The sequence below is a fragment of the Corvus brachyrhynchos genome, unplaced genomic scaffold, assembly GCF_000691975.1.
Source record: "Corvus brachyrhynchos isolate BGI_N302 unplaced genomic scaffold, ASM69197v1 scaffold26, whole genome shotgun sequence".
Lineage (NCBI taxonomy): Eukaryota > Metazoa > Chordata > Aves > Passeriformes > Corvidae > Corvus > Corvus brachyrhynchos.
Genome location: NW_008239324.1, coordinates 4,033,487 through 4,054,465, shown reverse-complemented (window position 1 = coordinate 4,054,465; position 20,979 = coordinate 4,033,487). Strand labels below are relative to the sequence as shown.

Sequence of the window (20,979 nt, the reverse complement as noted above, 5' to 3'; positions counted from 1 at the left end):
GTGGGGTGGGATGTGGCCCAGGCTGTGTCACACTGGGGTTTTCCTTCACCCCATCGTGGCTCCAGTGGTCCTGCTCGGGGGGCAATGCTGTGGGCACACGGCCGTGGCTCAGACTGAGCTGCAAGTTCCCTTCCTCCCTCTCCCAGCCTCACTGAAGGCTGCCTTGGCTTCGCTGCCTGGCAGGGGCCAGCCCTCACTTCTCCCAGTTTGTCTGCCTGTCTGTTGCACACTGCTCAGTCAGCTCCAAGTATCCGTGCCAACATCCTGTGGGTGCCACATCCTTGCCAGGGCAGGACTCAGGTAGTCAGTGTGGGGACTCCTGTGAGACTGAGACAACATCTGGGGGATCCCTGCCCTGTGACCAAACACACTGCCAAGTGTGAAATGGAGCTCAAGCCTTGTTGTGATCATGATATAATAACAACAATAACAGCAACAACAATAATAATAATGCTGCTACAAGCTGGTTCTCCTCCAGTAAGCCAGCAGTGGGCTGCAGATCCTTGGGGAAGGTAAGCCAATGTGCCTGTTCCTGTCCCCATCTATATATGTAGTGCCAGGACCCTGGTGGGGCAGAGCACTATTCCCAGACAGAGCACTTATGTCCTGCTGGGTTTGGGACTGATTGGGAATTAGGGAAGAAACATGTCCCGGCTGTGCTTAGGAAACTGTGGCACCACACTGGGAAGGCAGAATGGGAGCAGAGATGGGTGTGTTTGGGGTGGTACCCTGGGAATGGGTGCTTGTTGAGGAGCATTGGGGTGAGCTGCAAAGAAAAGGGCTTCTTACTGGGCACATTACTCTGGCATAAGGCGGGAGTCAAGTTGTTTTGGCTAGACGTGGAGCTGTGGCTTCCTCACCAGCCCTCCACAGCAACAGTGGGCCAGTGGGGCTGGGTGAGACTGCCCACAGCCCCACAACCCCACAGCTGCACTGCCAGGAGCAGGGACGAGGGTTCCTGTGGGGTGGCATGGGAAGCAGAGCACCCAGGGAAGGTGGCAGCACAGCTGTGACCCTGCTCACAGGCTGTGGAACCCACGGCACTCCCTGACTTACTGACCCATCCTCTGTTCCCACAGTCAGCAGCACTTTAGGAGACTGTCCTGGGGACCCCTATGCTGGGGATGCTGGTTGGTGCAGGGCTCTGTCACCTCCCTCCTGAGCCAGCTTTCCCCTCACCATGCAAGCAAGGTCATGGGGCCTTTCCTCATTGCTCAGCCACCCTCCCTCCCATATTAGCTGCCGGCTGTAATTAATAAAGGCATTCACCATACACTAAGTGCTGTTCCCTGCCACCCTGGGGCCGTGGCCACACGGTGGGTTGGTGTGCTCAGCGTGGGACGCTCCTGCTCTCTTCCAGACCCAGCTATCGGTGAGGCTGATTTTTCTCCTGTTTTTTCTCCTGGGGTTGTGGGGTTGCTTGGTTGGTGGCTCTGCAGGCTGTGCTGCCTTGGCTGTGCTGGTGGGCTGCAGGCCAGGGCTGTCCCTGTGCACAGAGCCATTTCCCCAGCAGCAGCAGCCCAGCCTGGAGCAGTACGCCTCTCATTTGTGCCTCTCCATGGGGCTGATAGCACCTCTTGACATCCCCTGGCCTGGTGGGACCCTCTGGGCAGGGGGTGACATGGACACTCCTGATGCTGGGTGCCCTGGAATCTTGAGAGGCTTCGCAGTGTTGTTTCTCCCTCCAAACAGTTCTGGATTGTTGGATGGCTCCCAAGGAGCAAGATAAAGTGCCATGTCTGCAGAAAGCAGGCAGGTGGCACAGCCTGCTTGAGTTTTGAATGGAAAACCTGGTCAGAGGAGAAAAACCTGGCTTTGGAGGGGAGTTTATGACCAGCTCCTGTATTCCTGGTGGCCTTGCAATATTCGTGGCATTTCTTGGCCTTTCCACATCGTCAGCCTGGGCTGATCTAGGTTTGGAGGTGGACAAAGTGTAAAGCAGGCTCGGCCGAGGCTGTATGGATGGAGCGGGTCTGTGTGTGCTGCGCTGCTTGTACAGCCCAAACCATCCCTGTTCTGTCCAGGGAGATTGCACGGGGGGGGATACAGCTGAGGGGATGTGGGATCAGTGCTGGCCCATCTGGAGAAGCAACAACTTGTCTGAAGACTTGGCCCTGTGGAAAGGGTGAGAACAGAGGCTGCAAAGGCAATGCCTGAGGTCTGGATCCTGCTCGAGCACAGATAATCCCCTGGCACTGGGATTTGCCAGTTACCCATCCCCTTTAAACACGGGGGAGCCTGGATTGTTCCCTGTGTCCCCACGTCTTTCACCTTCTGTGTGCAGCCAGCTGCTGATCTCCTCGCTCTCTTTTGCTCTCTGAGTGGGCTTGTGCCTGGGGGTGTTTTTGGAGATGCCAGTGTTGGCTGGGGTCAGCAGCACCCCGTCTCACACCGCTTCTGAGTGGCAGCTCCATTGAGAAGTCTGTCCCTCCAAGTCCTGGGGCTGAGACACTCACTGGCGAGCACCTGATTCACAGGCAAGGAGAAGACTTTGGGAGCAAAGGCTTCACATTTGGATTTCTCCCATCATTGCCATACAAACGTCAGGCTGTCTCTCTGCTCTCTTTCTGCTTGGAACATCCCTCTGCCTCCCAGCATGGCTGAGAAACATCACCCCTCATTCTGGCTGTGCAGGGAGATCTCCCTCTGTCCCATCCATACCTATCTGCAACCAAAAACCGGCCAAAAATTTGGATTTTCTATCTTTAACCGATGCTGAAAGTTGGGATGAGAATTTGGATGTTCTTGCTCTGGATTGGGTGCTTCCTGAGGTGACCAGCATGGACAGATGAGGTTGGTCCCTCAGTTTGCCCAAGATCATGCCCTGGAGACAGGTTTGTCCTTAACTGGGAGAACTGGACCTGGGTAGGAGTGGGGAGCTGAGCTCATCTGGGCACTGTCTGCTCTGTGCCTGCTTCCAGCTTCCAGACGAGGGGCTCACTGCAGTCCCTGGGCAAGCTGAAGCACCAAGTCCCCATAGTAAGTGGGTGGAATGAAGCCATAGGTCCCATCCCTATGGGAGGGAGACCCATGAGGCTCCGTGGGGCTGGGGCAAGAGGCCCGAGGCAGTGCCTGCCCTGACATGTCCCTTGCCCTGGGCAGGGCTGCTGCTGCAGGAGATGACCATGGCAGGGCTACACGAGCTGCGCTTCACCGAGGAGAAGCCGCTGCTGCGGGGACAGGATGCTGAGCTGGTGAGTTTGGTGACCACTCTGGCTCTGGCTCCTGCATGAGGGGCACCAGGATGCAGGAGCTTGGGAGGGGTTGTGTGCTGGTATTGGGTATTTATGTGGTACTCTGTGTGTGTGCTGGTTTTGGGTGCACATTTGTGGTCCTCAGTGTGTGTGTGTGTGTGTGGTGATGAGCCTGCATGGCTGAGCACAGGATGATGTGCGTGTGTGCAGATGTTGCACATCGTGCTAACACACACCTGTGTGTGTACACACGCAGGTAACACATGCACATGTGTGCACACGTGTGGGCATTGTGTCCCCTGCAGCCCTGGGGAGGGGGTGCCTGTGGTGTCAGAGAGCTTTGCAGGCTGGGTGGGAGGGCGCTGCAAAAGTGAGCGGTGTCTCTGTCCCTAATGGCTCCTTCTCATCCCAGGAGAACTCGGATGTCTTCCTCTCCACTGTGGACACAGACTGGAAGGTAGGACCAGCCATGGGAGGTGCTGCCCACCCCTGGGTTTCACATGGAACAGCAGCCTGTGCCTGGGGAAGGCTGTGGGGCCCTGAGTGAACTCAGGGCTGTTCTGTCCCCTCTTCCATGGGGATGCAGTGCCTGGTCAGTGTCTGTGCACGGGGTTGCACATCCATCATAGCCCTTGTCAGGAGGGGATGGGGGGATGCTGCCAGGCATCTCTGTGCTGGCGCTCGGATGTTACTGGTGGGCACTTGGCCATGGGCTGGGGACAAAACCTTTAAAACAGGCAATTTCTTCTCAGGAAGGGTGAGCTGCTTTTCCAGCCCCTCTACCATTGCCATGGCAATGGTTTCCCAGGCAATGCCAGCTCCCTGCTTACATAAGGATGTTTGAAAGCCTCTTTCTCTTTTGGAGGGCTGGGGCATTGCCCCCTATACCACCCACCTCTCTTGGAGAGTAGGGCCCCTCTGCTCCCTTGGCTGGCACCTGCCCATCTTGTACCTCCATTTGTGCTCTCCAGAGGAGCCCCATGATACAGCTCCAGGACTCATGGGAGCTCAGCTCGTGGCTGGCTCCCATGTTGGTCTGCATCACTCTCACACCTCTGCCCAGGCTCATCCTGCACCAGGCTCACTCTGTGGGGACCAGGGTGGTAGGGAGGGAGGGTAGTGGGGCTGCCAGCTTGCTGCCTGTCCCTCTCCCAAAGTGTTCCCCTCCCAGGGGACACCAGTGATTGACTTCAGGCTGTGTGCTGCCACTTTGCCAGCCGTGGGACCATGGGGACAGTGGGCTTGGGTGTTGATGGCTGAGCCCTTGCAGGTATGGCACTGAAACAACAGTACCTATAAGGACAAAATAAATGTGGATTTCATTCATCCTGAGATAAGGGCAGGGGAGCACAGGTCCCTGTTTTAGCAGTGCCCAGAATTTTGGGGCTGGCCTGCTCAGTGTCTGTCACCCATGCAGGTGGGAAGGTACAGCTGGTCAGGGAGCAAGGATGCTGGTGCTGGCTGCTGTGGTTCACAGAGTGGGAGGTACCTGATGGCCCTCTTGAAAGCCAGGAAATAATTAAAAAATGGCAGTGGTGGAAAAGAAATGGTGCTCTCCCCAGCAGCTCTAAAGCTGGTGATGTGCTGGGGCTGGCAGCAGCAGGGTGTGCAGGGCTGGGCTGCTCCTTGCTCTGCTTGCTCAGGGCTTCTGTTGGCCACTGGAGGGGAAACCAAACCTCCTGGTGTCACCAGTGAGAGTGAGGAGGGAGAGGGAGGTGAGGAGGGGAGGGAAGTGGCAGTGCAAGGCTGCCCAGAGCTCTCGGTAGCACCAGAGGCACCAGTACGGCTCTCACTCAGCTGTGCTGGGGCAGGGCTTGGTCGGCGTGCAGGCGATGTTAAAGAGCAATGACCCTCCCAGGACAATCGCTGCGTGTGGCAGGGGCTGGCCCAGGGTGGCACTGACCCATGTCCCTGGTGCTGCCCAAGTGGAGCAGTTCTGGACAGCAAATGCCACAGGGATGCACCTCCATCCCCTCGGGATCTAAAAAAGGAACTGGGCAATGATCAAGGCAGCTTTTCCCAAGCCAGCCAGACCCTGCATTGTCCCGGCTCCCCTCCAAGAGCCTCAGGGTAGGGATGGGATGAGTTTCCTGGGCTATGCCAGGGCAACCTCCTCCTTTTCCCCACTCTGACATTTGCAAGTTGGTGCAGTGCAAAGGCTGCCTGCCATTCCTTGGGGAGATCTTACCCCATTTTCTAGATTCACCTCCTTGGGATAATTCAATCCAGCCCCCAGCTCAACTCTTCACTGTCCCCTGCTGCTCCCTAGAGCCAGTCATTGATGGGATGCTCAGGCCTGCCTGGGGCAGTGGGGGGGGCCACCAGCCAAAGTAAAGCCCTTGGGACAGAAGCCAAGGTGCAGGAGAGCTGGGGGCAGGTGCCCTGGGACCTGGGTTCCCTGCATCCTGCAGGAGGTCTGGGCCACCCGCCAGGCAAATGGGCTAGTAGCCAAGGTGGTGGTGATCCCATTCGATGCTATTCAAGCAGAGTCAGTCTTGCTCAGCCCTCCCATCTCCCTTGCAGCCCTTTTGCATTCACCTTGGCTCTTCCACCCCTTCTGTCTTCTATTTATCTACCTTCTGTCTTTTTTTTGTCCCTGTGCATCTCTTGTTTTTTCCTGGGGACTGTGGCTGTCACGATCTTTGGCTCTACAGGCAGCAGGGCTGGGGAAAGCAAAAATGGCACCTGGAGTGCCAGGAACCACCGGGGAGCTGGGCTTCCCCATCACACATGGTCCTTCATTCACAGGGATGCCTCTTTCCAGGCCTGGGTCTGAGCTCCCCGCAGGACAAAGCAGTGCAGAGTGAAGCCTCTCTGGTGGAGGCAGCATCAATGCCATCCCTCTGCCCATCTGTCCTTTCTCCACATCCAGACCTTTTGTCTGTCCAGCCCTGACTTGTTTGTGGGACATGGCTTTCAGTGGGTTCCTGAAGGGCATTTAAGGGACTGTGAGACTCCTTCTCCATCCATGATTGCCCAGTTTTGTGCCGGTCATGCCGAGCTGGGCAGTGGTGCTGGGCTGGGCAGGGGGAGGCAGGGTGCAGGGGGAGGGCACCCAGAGACTGCTGGGGGGTTCTGGGGCTGTGGTGGCACGAGGCCTCATTGGAATCAGGGAAGAAATGGTCTGCCTGCACACATGTGCACATGGGAATTCTCACGTGTGTGTGTATGCACACAGCATGTGTCAGTCCAGGGAATGATCCAACCCCTTGGAGCTGCTGGATTGTCTTTCCTCCTGCTTTATTTACCTGCCACTGGCAATGCCCAGGTCAGGGCTAAATCCTGCACATTTCCTGCGTGCCATCATCCCGCATGATGGTGGGATGAGTGTGCTGCTGGGTGAGGCAACACAGGTGTCTGGGCAGTGTTTACGTGTGTACATGTGTGTGCCCCTCCGTGGACATGTCTGTGCCCCTCTGTGCACATGTGTACAAGGTTCTGCAGGTGTGCAGCTCGCTGTGCATCCATGAGCATTAGTGATGGCCGTGGCATCTGTGCCAAGCACATGCAGCAGGTGTGCTCTTGGTATGCAGATGACCACAACATACATGTACGGGAACATGTGCTGACACACACACACAGGGCCTGGCCCTAGGGGGTATGCACAAGCTTTTTGTGGGGTGCGTGTACTTCGGTGTTGGTATGGTGTTAATTTTCCCAGTTTTTCCACTCACAGACAGGGTTTTGCCCGGCCCCTGTGTGTCTGTGTCCGTACGTGTCCCTGTGCATGTACATGTGGTGACGTGCACGTGGCAGAGCGCGCTTGCCGTGTTCTTCTCCTGTTTTTCAGTGTGTGCCCGTGTCCATCTGTGGCTGTGTGTGTGCTGCCTGCTGCCCGGGCATCGCTGCAGGGCCTTGGCCTGGGCGGCTGCGGGCTCAGCCGTGACTCTGTGTCCGTGTGCGGCTGGAGCCCGGTGTGTGCAGTGGGCTCTGTCCTGACCGTGCTGGGGCTGCTCCATGGGATACCAGTCCAGACACCCCGCCTGTCTCTGTCTGCCGAAAGAGGGAAGATGGAGAAGGTACCGCACGGTGCCAGGCGTTTTTTCTTCATAAACAAGGGTATTTGGGGCCAATTGGAGCATGAATAATTCCCGCGGCAGCCAATGGCTGAGTGCCGGCTCCATCGCGGCGCTCGCCTGCAATGGAGGCCAAACCTGCCGAGGGGGAAGGGCGAGGGAGGGCTTAGCGCAGGGCTGGGGCTCCGCTATAAATCGAGGCGAGGGGCTGAGCCAGCGCAGAGCTCAGCTTCGCCCCGGCGGCTGTGTTACCGTGCCCCACACCGGGACCTCCGGCTTGGCCCGCACTGCCTGAGCATCCTCGTCCGCCCAGTTCCTCACCATGCCGGAGTGCTGGGATGGGGTAGGTACTGCCGTTGCCGTGCTCGCTACCTTCGCTTCCCAGGTGTTTTCCTGCCCCAGTGTCTCTCCTGCTTGCCCAAGCTGGGCCTTTGCACCCAGCAGGGCTCGGCGTGGGGCAGGCAGGCATTGGGGCAGGGAGGACCCACTACTGGGGAGCCCTTCCTTCTCCCAGCCCTGCTGCCGCATCCCTGATGTGCTGCAGGTTTTGGGGACGCATTGTCCTTGAGCATGTCCTCCCGGAGCCCGGCAGAGATGCTGTGCCGAGGCTGAGGGTCAGCAGCTCTGGCCCGTGCTGGGGTTGTGTGCTGATGGGGGGCACACTGCCCCTTGCCCACCCCCTGGGCTACAGAGGGAGAAGGGTCTCTGGCTGTTTTGAAGCAACCCCTTGGTTGCTTTCTGGCCTCTGCAGTGATGGCAACACCCGATGGCAACAGGCTGGTGCAGAGGGGGTGAGTGAGGTGGGAGCACTGCAGCGGTGAGCAGGTAGCCTGGACATGGATGGGCTCTGTCAGGCACCTATGGGTGCTGGGAGCCCCATGCCGCTCCTCGCTGGGGCTGTGGGTTTTCTGTGCCACTCTCTCTTTGCTGTGTGCATCCCCTGCATCCCAAGCCTCTTCCCCCAGTGAGCATCCCTGCGGCAAAGGGCAGGGCTGTGGTACCCAGCAGTGCTGCAGAGGCTGCACCACAGGCAGGATGTGCTTGGCTTGGCAGGGGGCGGGGGGCAGGAGGGAGCAGTGCTAAGGATCGATCCACTACCTTGGGCATGTGATTTTGGGGTAGGATTGAAAGCTGAGCTGTTGGGGCTGTGATGGGTACCATCGGCATGGTGATGGCAAGGAGGCAGCCCTGTGCTCAGGGTCAGACCACACAGATGCCTCCTGCTCTGTGACCTTGGGCCAGGCCCTTCCTCTGCCTCAGTCTCCCAGTCTGTTGTTGCAGAGGGATGTCACTGCTCATGGACTTCTGCCTGGTGCAACTGCAGGGGGTGGAGGGACAGCTGTGGATGAGGGCTGGGGTCAGGGTGCCCTTGGGAGCTAAGAGATGTCTCCACAGAGCCCTGGATCTGCCTTTGGGTGCCATGTTCCTCCAGGGGCAGCAGGTCTCAGTGAGGGGAGGCACTGCAGTGAGGAGACCCTGTCCCCAGGCGCTTCCTCCCACCCGAGGCCCATGTCCTTCAGAGTCCTTGGTGGCGTGTAACCCGCGTGAGCATCCACGTACCTGCTCTCCTCCCACCAGCCCATCCATGGGGCTGCCAGTGCCAGCAGCGAGGACCGTGATGCTTGGGCACCCTGCCATCATCCCCTGCCATCATCCCCTGCCCTGCCCTGCTCAGCACATGATGCTCCTGCACCCACCAGATCCCAGCCTCGAGGTCACTGCTGCTGGACTGGCTGGCAGGCACGGGCATCTGGAGAGGACCTCTGGTCCTTTGTCCTTGGGCTGCACCTGGGCTCAGTTCCTGATGCTGGCTGGGAACAAGGGCCAGGATGTCAAGGCTGGAGCCCTCCTAGACAGGGAAACTGAGGCACGTGGTAGTTTTCATCTCTCTATGGGGGCACTGCCATTTCAGACCAGGGGTTTTAAAGTTACTTTAGCTGTAATTTTGGGATCAGGTTGCAGCATTTCCTGTAGTGCTGCCCAGGGTCTGACCTCTGCTCATTTGTCCCAGATTGAATCTGCACCCAGCTGGGCCATGCTGTGAACTCCTACCCTGTTGCCAAAATTTCCTCAGTCTCAAGCCCTTGAAGATCTCCTCTCCTGTCCTGTGGTCCACCTGTCCCATCCTATTATCCTCCTCTCTCAAACCCTCTTGGATCCATCCCTTGATACCATCCTGTGATCCCATCCTGTGATACGCACGTCCAATCCTATGTCCTATGGTCCTACCCAAAGTCTTCCCTTCCTGAGCTGATGGAGGCTGTGAGCATTTGTATGTGATTTGTCCTGCTTTCTACCCCCTCTGGGATGCCCAGAGCTGGTTTTTTTCCTGGGACAGCTGCTCCTCTTTCCTGTGTCTTCCCACGGGACCCATGTGGGGAAGCAGCAGTGAAGGGTGTGATGGTAGCACAGGAGAGGATGAAAGGCTGTCTTAGGGCAGGTGGGCATCACCCCATCTCTCCTCTTCCCCAGGAACATGACATTGAGACCCCCTACGGGCTGCTGCATGTGGTCATCCGGGGCTCTCCCAAGGGGAACCGCCCGGCCATCCTGACGTACCACGATGTGGGCCTCAACCGTGAGTGCTGCTCCTGGGCTGGGGGTGCAGGGCAGGCAGGGGTGAGCCTGAGGCTCCATGGGGTGCCAGGACATTGCCCCTGGCTCACCTCCTTTGCCTCTGCCCGTGGCTGCACTGGGTCCCCCCCGGCAGCTGAAAGCACCAGGGGAGTTCGGATGCTCAGCTGGACACAAAGCCCAGGCCAGGCACAGCCAGGAGTGCTTGGCCACCCCAGTGCTGGCTGCCTGCCTGCCCACACCAGGCAGGGATGGGACGTGGGGGATGCTGGGCTGGTCCTCACTGCCGCCACCAGCCTGTTGGTATGCAGAGCATGGACCCAGCTGGCAGCAGGGCATAGTGGGGGACAAAAGACTGGGAATAGCAGGGAAGGAGGGACCCCGAGCTGGGGCTGTGGTGTGGAGATGCTGCACTTTCTGTCAGCCTGCAGCCCTGGACCTGCACCCCAGAGCCCTGTCCCAGGCTGTGCCCTCCAGCTGAGCCAGGATGCCCAATTCCCTGTGAGTGGGGAGAAGCATTTCCCCCTCCGCTGGCGGCTGAGGCTGAGTCACTGACACACTACTGAGCTGTGTCACCATTGCAGCAGCTCTGGCTGCTCAGGCACACGTCATGCTGGCTGCAAAGGGCCTTACAACTGCCTCACCCCCACATTTTGGGAGGGATGTCCCAGCACTGATGCCATGGGACAGGACCTGTCCAAGCCCAGGCAGTGTCTGTATCCCACTGCAATGGGGGGGTCTTGTCCATGGCAGCGCTGGGGATGTTTTTTCGACTCTTTCCAAGCAGGGAGATTTGCAGCTGCTCCTCAAATTTTATGTTTGCTTGAGCCCTTTCTGGGGATTTTGGACAGGGCTAATACCCCAGGCTGCTAATCCTGCTGCCCACTGGGTGGTCTTGCAGTCCTGGGCTTTGCGTTCCCCAGTCCCATCCTTCTGAGGCTCACCAATGAGGTCACCCCAAACTCCTCATTCTCCTGGCTGTGTCTGTCCATCCCCATGCCTCCTGACACCTGGAGGGATGCAGCCCTTGCTAACAGTAGCTGCAGTCCCTGCTGTAAGGACAAGGAGCCCGGAGGGAAGGGGATGTGATGGCTTTGGTGGCATGTCACCTCCTGGTTGAAGGGCAGTGGGAGGGTGGGCAGCTTCTGTCCATGCTCCCCTGGCCCACCAGGCCCTGGTGCCAGCGTGTTTGGTCTCTGATACCCCCCTGCCCTTTGACAGACAAGCTTTGTTTCAACACCTTCTTCAACTACGAGGACATGCAGGAGATCACAAAGCACTTTGTGGTGTGCCACGTGGACGCGCCGGGCCAGCAGGCAGGAGCCTCACAGTTCCCTCAGGGGTAGGTGCCAGCTTCAGGGGCTCACTGTGCCTGCTGGGATGTCACCCCCTGCCCCTTGGGTTGTTGCTGCCTGGCAGCTGTGCCCTGCCTGTGGGTCTTTCCAAACTGTGCCAAAGCCTGTGGCAGGCGAGTGGCCCAGGGCAGGCAGTAGGGTGATTTGCAGGTGGGTGGCATTTCCTTGCCCATTTCAGGCAGCCCAGCTGCCCTGTCCCAGACACCCTGCTCTGAACAGTTCGATAACCACCATCCTATGCCTCCCTGTGCCACAGGTACCAGTACCCATCCATGGACCAGCTGGCTGCTATGTTACCCAGCGTGGTGCAGCATTTCGGGTGAGTCAGCCTCTCTTCCACGGCTGCTGGCTGAGGGTCCTGGGCAGGCAGATGGGCAGAAGGCAAGGGTTTGGGGCTGGGGGAGTTGTCCCTGTAAACTGGCATCCTGTGAGGCTTCTTGCTGTGGGTGCAGGGGTGTCCTAGGGAAGATGTGTTGGAGCCCACTGTCCCCTCATATGGACCTCTCTGTATTTCCAGGTTCAAGTACGTGATTGGGATTGGTGTTGGGGCAGGAGCCTACGTGCTGGCCAAGTTTGCGGTGAGCCTGAGGCTGGGATGGGCTGGCCCTGAGTTGTTGCATGTACCTGCTGTCAGCCCAGGGCATGGGGAAGAGCAGGAGCTGATACCTCCAGGCAGTCTCTGCTGCTGCAAAGGCTCCTGGAGGGTTGGGGGACCCAGGATGGCAGTGCCATGGCCACGGTGGCTGGGCAGTCTCGCCACAGGTCTCCTGTTGCTCCCAGGACAGGGTCACATCAGCTCCATGCAATCCTGTGCAGTGGCTCTTGTGGGGGGCTGCCCAGGGCACATCTTCCCTCCCCTCTGAGCCTCTCCCCTCTTGCTCACTGCAGCTCATCTTCCCTGACCTGGTCGAAGGGCTGGTCCTTATGAACATCGACCCCAATGGCAAAGGCTGGATTGACTGGGCAGCTGCCAAGGTGGGCAGGGCCCCAACCCCTCCTCCCGGTCCTGGCGGCTTCCTGGAGCAGGAGGCAGCCACGGCAGTGCCATAACTCCCTGTGCTCCCTCTACAGCTCTCTGGCCTCACCAGCACGCTGCCGGACATTGTCCTGTCCCACCTGTTCAGCCAGGTAAGGGCTGTGCATCCTGCCAGGCCCCTGCCACCAGCTCCCCAGCCCAGCATCCAGCTGGGTCACCTGGGCTGTGCCCTGCCAGGTACCACAGTGCCACTGGACCCTTCCCATGCGCAGGGTTGGGGTTAGTCAAGCCCTGCCTGGTCTGAGGCTTAACCTTGATGAGTGTGTGACTCGTGCCCCTGTCCTGCCTGGGTGTGCTGCCTGCAGCAGCACTGTGCTCAGCTGCATTGCCCAGCATCCTCCTCCTTATCGCTGCTGGCTGGCATGGCATGGGCAAGACTGGGGGAGTAGAGTGTCCCCCCAGCACCTGCCCTGATCTCCATGCCCTGCTGGCACAGGAAGAGCTGATGAACAACACGGAGCTGGTGCAGAGTTACCGGCAGCAGATCGGCAGTGTGGTGAACCAGTTCAACCTCCAGCTGTTCCTCAACATGTACAACAGGTGAGTGCTCCAGGCAGCCCTGCTGCTGGGCTGTGTCCCTGTCTGTGCCAGGGTGAGGGGCTGCAGTGCTGGTGGGTGGCTCTGAGGTCACCATGGGAACCCAGACCCCTGCTGGGTGCTGTCATCACCCTCCAGTGCATGCAGGCAGCAGTGCAAAGTTGTCTGCCGCTGCTGCCTGGGCATGAGGGAGTGGTGGTACCTGTGCCAGAGCCTTGCCATGTCCCAGAGCCCACCACCGTGGCTACACATTGCCATGTCTTCTCCTGCACTAGGTGCTGGCACAGGCCTGGGAAAGGGGGCAGAGATGCTGTCTCATGCATGCAGGGTGTTGGGAGCCCTGGCACTCTGATGGGTGCTGCATCCCATGGCAGAGGTGGGCATGGCATCCTCCATGCACAAGGTGCCGGGACAGCGGGGCTGAGTGCTGCTTCTTGAGGCTGGAAGTGGCCTGATTCTTGTGCTATGGCATCGGTGGTGGCATCTGCCCATGGGCTCACACTGGCCTTCTTTCTCCTCCGTCAGCCGCAGGGACCTGGACATCAACCGGCCTGGGACTGTGCCCAATGCCAAGACGCTGCGGTAAGAGCCGTGCCAGCAAGTCATAGAGGGGTCCCGGGGCAGTGGAATTTGCCCAGGCCAAACCCTGACCAGGGCCCTCTATCCTCTCACTTCCAGCTGCCCCGTGATGCTGGTGGTCGGAGACAACGCGCCTGCTGAGGAGGGGGTGGTGAGTGACGGGGCAGCGCCTGCGGGGTGGCAGGCGGGCGATGCCCACGCACGGGCACGCACATGTTCCCTGCCTGCTCAGACGCATGGCAGCGCCCGGGAGTGGGAGCGTGCTTGTGTGCAAACCCACCTGCTCGTGTGGGCACCTGCGCACATGCAGCTGTGTGGGGTTGCCACACCTGGAAAACTTCCCCTTCTTCATACACCCAGATGTGCTCACACTGTGCATGCTCGGATGTGTCGGCACATGGGCACACTCCCTGCTGGGCCACGTGCACCCACACAGCCTCTGGCACACACCCACAGCATTGTCCACCCTTGCACATCAGCCACAGGTACGGTGCAGGTGGCTGCATTTGTAGACAATGTGTAACTGCATGCACACAACTCTCCTCTGCCACGTGCCTGTGCACGTGGGCACATTTGTGTGCATGTACACATGGGTGTGACACAGAATGCCTCACCAGTCTCCTCACCTCCCATTCCAGTCCCTATCCTTGCCCAGACTGATAGGAGGAAAGTCCCCTCTGTCCCATGGCAGGGGATGGTGGTCCTGCAGGCTCAGGGCTCACCTAGTGCCCTGTCTCCTCCTGGCTGAGGAGGGATTTGCCAGCTGGAATGCTGTGGGCCAGTGGTGGTATATGTGGACAACTTCTGCTTGGCTCCTGGCTTCCTAGGGTGCTAATATCATCTCTCCTGCCTACAGGTGGAGTGTAACTCCAAGCTGGATCCCACCAACACCACATTCCTGAAGGTAGGCTGGTGGCAAGGGGCAGCCGGGAGGTCCCTGCTGCCTATGAAGTGCCCCATTGCCTTCTGCCCCAGGGCTGCAGGGTGTCCCCATCTCCCCATTCCAGGTCTATCATGGCCCTTGGAGCTGGGGGTGTATGGGGAGAGCAGAGGGACCCCAGCAGTGGCATCCTGCCAGCGGGTACTGGGGGATGGTGGACAGTACAGGCACCCTCCCAAACTAAGCAGGACCTTCTCTTTGCAGATGGCTGACTCCGGTGGGCTGCCCCAGGTCACACAGGTGAGCCCTCACAATTTCCCCAGTTAACTGGGGAAACTGGGCCCTAAGGCATGCATTGGTGCTGTCCTTGGCTGGGTGGGCATGGGCTGATGAGAGCATAGGGGTCTCACGCTGGGGCTGCCAGAAGCAGCTCAGGGCTGAGCGGGGATCTCGGCCTCGGTGCTGCCTCAGCTCAGCTCAGCCTGCTCTCTCCCTACAGCCAGGCAAGCTGACCGAAGCCTTCAAGTACTTCCTGCAAGGCATGGGCTACAGTGAGTGCCGGGGCTGGGCGTGGGGCTGGTGGGGGTTAGTGTGTGCTGATCTGCTGCAGGAGAGGAGCCTGGCACCTCTGCGTGTCTGTCCTCATGGAGAGCTGCACGTGCGTATGTGGCACTGTGTGTGCAGCTGTGGAAGGTGTCTGTCCGAGTGTCCGCAGGGGCGTGGGATGTACAGGCTCTGTGTGCACCCACACGTGTGTACAAGGGCTCTGTGTGTACATATGTGTGTGCCAGGCTCCCTGTGAAGGTGTGCACGTGTGTGTGCGTGTGTGGGCATGCATGAGCAGGGGCTGTGTGTGTGCAACAAAGACAAGCAGAGCCCACGTGCAGAAGTCTGTGTGCATGTGTGTGTGCACAGTTTATGACCAACCGTGTGTGTGTGTGTTTATACCTGTGTGTGCATGCATGCAGAAGTCCACGTGCACGTGGTGTGTGTTTGCAGGTCTGTTGCACGTGTCTGTGTCTCTGTGTGTGTGTGTGCAGTCTGTGTGCGCAGGGACAGCTCTGTGTGCAGGCACACGTGGGCTGGGCAGGGGCTCCTGGCCCAGCGGAGCGGCCAGCAGGGCTGACACTCTCTCTCTGCCCTCCCTGCCCTTCTCCTGCCCCTGCCAGTCACCCACCTGAAGGATCGGAGGCTGAGTGGAAGCACAGGTACCGCTCAGTGCTCGGCCCCTGCCTGCTGCTGCATGGTGCCTGCCTGGCCTGTGCCCTCGAGCTGCCTGGGTGCCTTCGGGAGCAGCCTGGGTGCAGGACCAGCCCTTCCCAGCCGGATGCCCACTGCCTCGCTCTGCTTTGCCTGAGATGGCACCCTGAGCCAGGGCTGGGGGCTGAGCAATGGCATTCAGACAATTCCCTCTCCATGCAGGCACAGCCTTGGCAATGTGCCCACTGTGCCCTCCTGTGACCACTGGCCATTCTGTCTGGGGGAGGGCGTCACCTTCCCTGCACACCCTGGGCAGCCAGGGGAGCTCCGATCCCAGCTCACTCCTTTCCTGGAGTGTGGTAGTTAGGGGTCCCCACTGCCTAATGCCCAGAGGTTGCATGCCCAGGAGTGAGCCCGGTGTGCAGCCTGCCACAGAGCACCCCTGCCCTGCTGTCCCTTACCAGCCTGGAGCTGCTCATGTTGTCACAGCACTGCTTGCTGCAAGCTTGTGCTCAGGCTCAGTTGCATCGGGGAGCAGGGCTGGTGGCAATGTTGGTTCAGGTCCCTCAGGATTTCAGAGGGATCTGAGCACCCTGGCTGTCTCTCTGTGCCCGTGCAGTGCCATCTGCCAGCATGACCCGCCTGGCACGCTCCCGCACGGCCTCCCTCACCAGCGCCAGCTCTGTGGATGGCACCCGCCCACGTGCCTGCACCCACTCGGAGAGCACCGAGGCCATGGGGCAGATCAACCACACTATGGAGGTATCGTGCTGAGGTCCACGCCCGCCGCCGACGTCTCCTTCAGAGCCATCTCCCATCCGTCAGCATCCCGCCAGCACCCACCCGCCCCGTGGACATCCTCCAGCAGGGCCCTCGCTTCTTTGGGGTCAATTTGTCTTCTTTGCCATTGGCCTCATCCCCTTGTCTGGTACAGGAGAAGGAGAGGGGCTTTATCCAGCAGTCACACATGGTTCTGCATTGGTCCTCGCCCTCCCTAGCATCGGCTTGGCCCTGGCTGGGGAGGGTGGGTGGCAGGGGGACAGCGCCAGGATGGGGTAGCAGGATCAGGGTGATGAGACGGGGACAGGATGTTGGGATGGGACGAGATGAAGGGATGGGACAGCACGTGGAGAGGACACAGGAGGTAGGTTGGTCTCCCAAGTTCAACTGGTGGCTGACAAAGTCAAAAGGAAGACAGGAACAGGGAGCAGCACTTACTGGGATGTCACTGGTCTGTTCCTAGGGATTCAGTTTTCATTTCTGCCTGATGGCCTCTCTAGGGAGAGCTAGCATGGGATCCCCCAGCACACCCAGGACCTGCTACCCCAGAGCTGACTGAGCCTCGTGAGAAATCACATCCCAAACTGTCCCTTCGCCCTGGTCATGTACCCTGAGGGCTGCCCTGGGGCAAGTGAAGAGTGGTCAGCCCTACTCCAGAAGCTGTCAGGGCAGGAGGGTGGCAGGAGTGTCCCCCTGCCTCTGCCCATGCCCTCGCCTGTGGTGGCACTTCCTTTGTCCCTTGTTGCAAGAAGGACAATTACCGCCTGCCACCAAAAATGCACTGGGGAGGGGGGAGTTGGCTGGCTTGGCCCCTGCCACACTGTCAGTTCCACTCCCAGCTCTTGGGCTGAGCCCTCCAGGGTCCAGAGGCCACTGTTTTTGGGGATGTCACACAGCAAATCCCACCTCAAGTTTTGCCACAACCGGTGGGTGTCATCACCGTGGAGCCATTAGCAATAAGACGAGACACTCCTCCCACCGTGTTCGGGAGCCCTCAGCACCCTCTGCCCCGCAGGGTGCCTCACTGCAAGGTGCTGGCAGTGTGGGGTGACCCCTGGGCTGTGGGGAGCACTCATGGTCTGGCTTTGCCCACACAGCTGGGCAGACCCCCCATGGCTCCCAAAACCACACCCCCCACCTCCAGCATTTTGCCTGTGCACTGAGTGGGGCGTCTCTCAAGGGCTTGGCTCCCCCCGGGCCGTGGGGCCCCATCTGGCCACCAACTCCAGGTGGCTCTTGCCTCTCACACTCGGCATGGAGAACCCTGTCATCACATAACCCCAATGATGGCCACACAGCCTCTGCTGCCAGAGCAGCAGTGCCCAGCCTCTCCTGTGCCCACTGTGAGGCACAGTAAGGATGGCCCTGGCTCTGGTGATGGGTGCTCAGGTCTCTGTAGGTGGTCCATGGGGGACCTGAGCAGGGAACCCACCAGGTGTCACCATCTGGGCGAGCAGAACCAGCCCGCTGGAAGCAGGTCCCACCCAGCCCCACAAAAGCATTCTACCCCCCAGACCCCATCCCTGCTCCCCAGTGAAGGGCACAGAGGTCCCGGGGCTCCCAGCGGGTGTATGAGGGCTTTTGGCCCTGAGACCCATGCCCCACCTGACCCTTCCCATAGTAAAAGGCCACCCCAAAACACCAGTGTCCCCCTTTGTCCCCCACTTTGTTCTGCTGTGTGCTTCCTTCTTGGTGTGACTCTGAAAGCTATGTAGCTCCTTTTTACGGTAGATACCGCTGCGATCTCTTGTTTTCTCAGCGTGTCCTTCCAGATGATATATATATATAAATACCTATACATAATATATATATAAGGGTTTGCCCAGTCCCTGACCTTTTTGGGTTCACTTCTCCTTGCGTTCTTGTCCAAGCAGTGCTGTGTGGTTTCCCTGGAGGTGGTGTGGCCGTGCTCGCCTTCAGTTCCTCACCTTAGTTTTGTTGGTTGGTTGGTTGGTTTTCCCTGGTGGTTTGTTCTTTTGATTTTTGTTGGTTTTCCTTTTTTTCCCAGTCACAGCGGAATTTAACACATTTTCCTGTCTGAGTGCAGCCTGGTTTTGTCACAGCGGCATCGAGGCCGCAGCACTCATGAGACAGCAATATGTAAACCGGATTTAACTAACCTGTTGCTGTAGAGAGGAGTTACTGTGTTGGAAATAAACCAACAAACTAATAAAGATGTTAAGAACCTGCTGTGCTCTTTACAACGTGCTGCAGGGAAATGGGCCTGAGCCTACCTGGGGCCTGCCTGCAGAGAGCTGGCAGGCACAGAGGACAAGGGGGACACACCTTGGCCACCAACCCCACTAGTGTTGCCTATGGAAGAGAGCGCAGGACCCCAGGGTGCACATGAGGAAAAGCTGTGGGGTGCTTTGGCTTTGGGGTAGCCATAGGCAGGCTGCCCTATATGTCAGGAGTGGATGGAGCCTGGAAAGCTGCCAGTTGTAGCCCAATGAGGTTGGATCCAAGAGATGTCCACTGGGGAAGAAAAGATCTGTGGCTGCACAGCTCTGGGAATAAGCAGGGTGCTTGGGAGATCCAGCATCCCTGTCCACTGCCAGGACCCCTGTTTGTCTCCCCATCAAGGTCTGAGTGTCCTAGGCCATAGCCCTTTCCAAGTGCATGAAGTTCTTCCTGGAAAGGATCCTGTCCCTACATCCTAGTCCTTGTCCCTGCTCAAGTGTGTCAGTGTCTGCCTTGTGCTGGGTCGATCCAGACTGGTCCCAGTCCCTGAAGACGGTCCCAGAGCCAAAGCATGGAGACAGTGTGGCTGTGTAGTCCACACTCATGGTTGCCTGGGGTGGGCAGAGAAAGCTTGGACACGTGGGGAGGGAATGCACATGGCCAAGTCTGAGCCAAGGCGTGGGCAGGCAGCCCAGGAGCCTTTCTTGGCTGGATTGGTTCTGCTGGTCAGGGTGAGCCTCATCTGGGGGATGGAGTACACTGCACACACCCTTACCACTGAAATGCACCCTTGTCACTGAAATGCAGTAATGCTGTATCCGTCCAGGGCATAATGCATGCTTTATGCTGTACAGATGGCTGGGATAGGATGTCAAGCGAACGATTTCCACATTCCCACTGAATGCAATTAAGGGAGTGCTGGATGCTGAGTACTGACAGAGTGCAACAGGAAGACAACTAACAACTACATATCTCTACAGTACTACTTCTAGATTAAAACTCTGTACTTCAGATATTAGCCTAAATAATCTATTTTCTTGGGACCTGGCCCATCTCACCACTCAGTTACCTTTTCTTGGATGAGAAGCAATTTTGTCACTGAAGTTTCCCTTCTCATATGTTTACCCAAGAAAGTATGGTCACAGCTTTTTTTAATACTGCCAGTAATACTCGCATGAGAACAGGCTGTTGATGATGATGCATGAGTTTTTATTTCTAGCAGGAGGAGATTATTTAGTACGTGTAATCCCTAGGGGGAAACCTGCAAAGCAACGGGAGCAGTAAAAAAATTCAGGCTGCTTTTTCTGGCCAGATATGGATGCCATTAGCGGGGAGTAAGGGAGCCATGTAGGTCAGTGTCTTAAATAGAGCATGAAAATTCGGCTTAAGGGGTCAGAGCCTGCGCTGCATCTGTGAGGCTGCACTGCCACCTGGTGCGGTCTGCGGCGCTCACAGCCTCTCCCCAGCGCTGCCTTTTTCTTGGTTTTCGTCTCAAACACCCGCCAAAGGACAGCAAAGCTGTTACAAACGCTGACTGTTGGGTTTGGTTATGTAAACAGATAGGAATAGGACAACACACGGGTACGGGAATCAGAAGCAGCTGAGCAATGGTGACAGCCATTCCCTCTGCATCTGTCACAGCTGCACAGGGGAGAGGGCTTCAGCTGCCAGGACAGAGTTACTGCAGATTACTGCCAACTCACCGACTGCTTTAGCCTTTGCAGGTGACTGTGTTGTGTCACCAGGTGAGCCAGGCTTGGCAAAGGTGACTGTGTTTGTGCCTCCGAGCAGGTGAAGCAACCTGGAACCTCCCACGTAGGTGTTAGCACAGCCAGGTACTTCTCTCCAGCCAGGCCTTCCTCAACAAGGATCCCTGACTAATGAGGACGAGTCTCATCCCCGAATTGAGGTGGTGACAGCAAAGGGCAAAAAGGTTAAAGAACAGGCAATTTCCCGTTGCTTCCTGGAGCCTCGCTGTATTCACGCCTGTCTCTGAAAATAGAGAGCTGGAAGCACTTAATGGCCCCAGAATCACAGAATTGCTCAGATGGGAAGGGACCTTTGGAGATCATCCAGTCCAATCCCCCTACCAGGGCAGAACCACCTGGAGCAGGTGGCACAGGAACGTGTCCAGGTGGGCTTTGAATGTCTCCAGAGAGCGAGAATCTATGAGCCTCCTGGGCAGCTGTTCCAGTGCTCTGCCACCCTCCATGTAAAGAAGTTCTTCCTCATGTTGAGGTGGAACTTGTGTTTTTACGGCCATTGCTCTTAGTCCTGCTGCTGGGCACCACCACCAAGTGTCCAGCACCGTCCTCTTGGCACCCGCCTATGAGATGCTCGTATGCACTAATGAGATCCCCTCTCACTTGTCTCCCTCGTACTGAAGACCCCAGAACTGGACAGAGCACTCCAGATATGCCTCACTAGGACTGAGCAGAGCGGCCTAAACCCCTGTGATACCCGTGCCGAGCTCAGCCGGGTCCCCTTGTGGTGTCCATCCCCTCGGTGACCGGAGTCGCCCCGCCGCACGGGGCGGTGCCGCGGGAACTACAACTCCCATGGTGCCGCGGGGCCGGGCGGAAGCGGGGCGCGCCGGCGGAGCGGGGCCGCGCCGAGCCCATGGCTGCGCTCAAGTACGCGGGGCTGG

At 58.4% G+C, this 20,979-nt stretch overlaps 1 protein-coding gene across 4 annotated transcripts; it reads left to right on the top strand.

Annotated features, from left to right (window-relative positions):
- The first annotated feature begins 1,273 nt into the window (after positions 1-1,273).
- NDRG4 (NDRG family member 4) lies at positions 1,274-18,341 on the top strand. 4 transcript variants are annotated; one of them, XM_017741042.1, is made up of 17 exons: positions 1,274-1,372; positions 3,103-3,194; positions 3,607-3,651; positions 9,683-9,788; positions 11,006-11,126; positions 11,396-11,458; positions 11,657-11,717; positions 12,028-12,114; positions 12,211-12,267; positions 12,612-12,715; positions 13,238-13,294; positions 13,391-13,442; positions 14,148-14,195; positions 14,436-14,471; positions 14,671-14,722; positions 15,341-15,379; positions 15,991-18,341. In XM_017741042.1, exons 2-17 carry the CDS (start codon positions 3,120-3,122, stop codon positions 16,143-16,145), a joined length of 1,158 nt encoding a protein of 385 aa, XP_017596531.1. In that variant the 5' UTR covers positions 1,274-1,372; positions 3,103-3,119; the 3' UTR covers positions 16,146-18,341. The 4 variants fall into 4 exon arrangements, with proteins under 4 accessions (XP_017596531.1, XP_008636930.1, XP_008636928.1 ...); XM_008638708.2 differs by lacking the exon at positions 15,341-15,379 and having other exon boundaries at positions 1,277-1,372; XM_008638706.2 differs by lacking the exons at positions 1,274-1,372; positions 3,103-3,194; positions 3,607-3,651 and adding an exon at positions 7,376-7,553.
- The last annotated feature ends 2,638 nt before the right edge of the window (positions 18,342-20,979 follow it).

Bases quoted from the DNA above. Each gene is read 5' to 3' on its own strand.
- NDRG4 (XM_017741042.1), top strand. From the start codon at position 3,120: ATGACCATGGCAGGGCTACACGAGCTGCGCTTCACCGAGGAGAAGCCG. The intron at 11,127-11,395 runs GTAGGTGCCAGC...CCTGTGCCACAG, and splicing joins GCCTCACAGTTCCCTCAGGG to GTACCAGTACCCATCCATGG. The intron at 12,716-13,237 runs GTGAGTGCTCCA...CTCCTCCGTCAG, and splicing joins TTCCTCAACATGTACAACAG to CCGCAGGGACCTGGACATCA.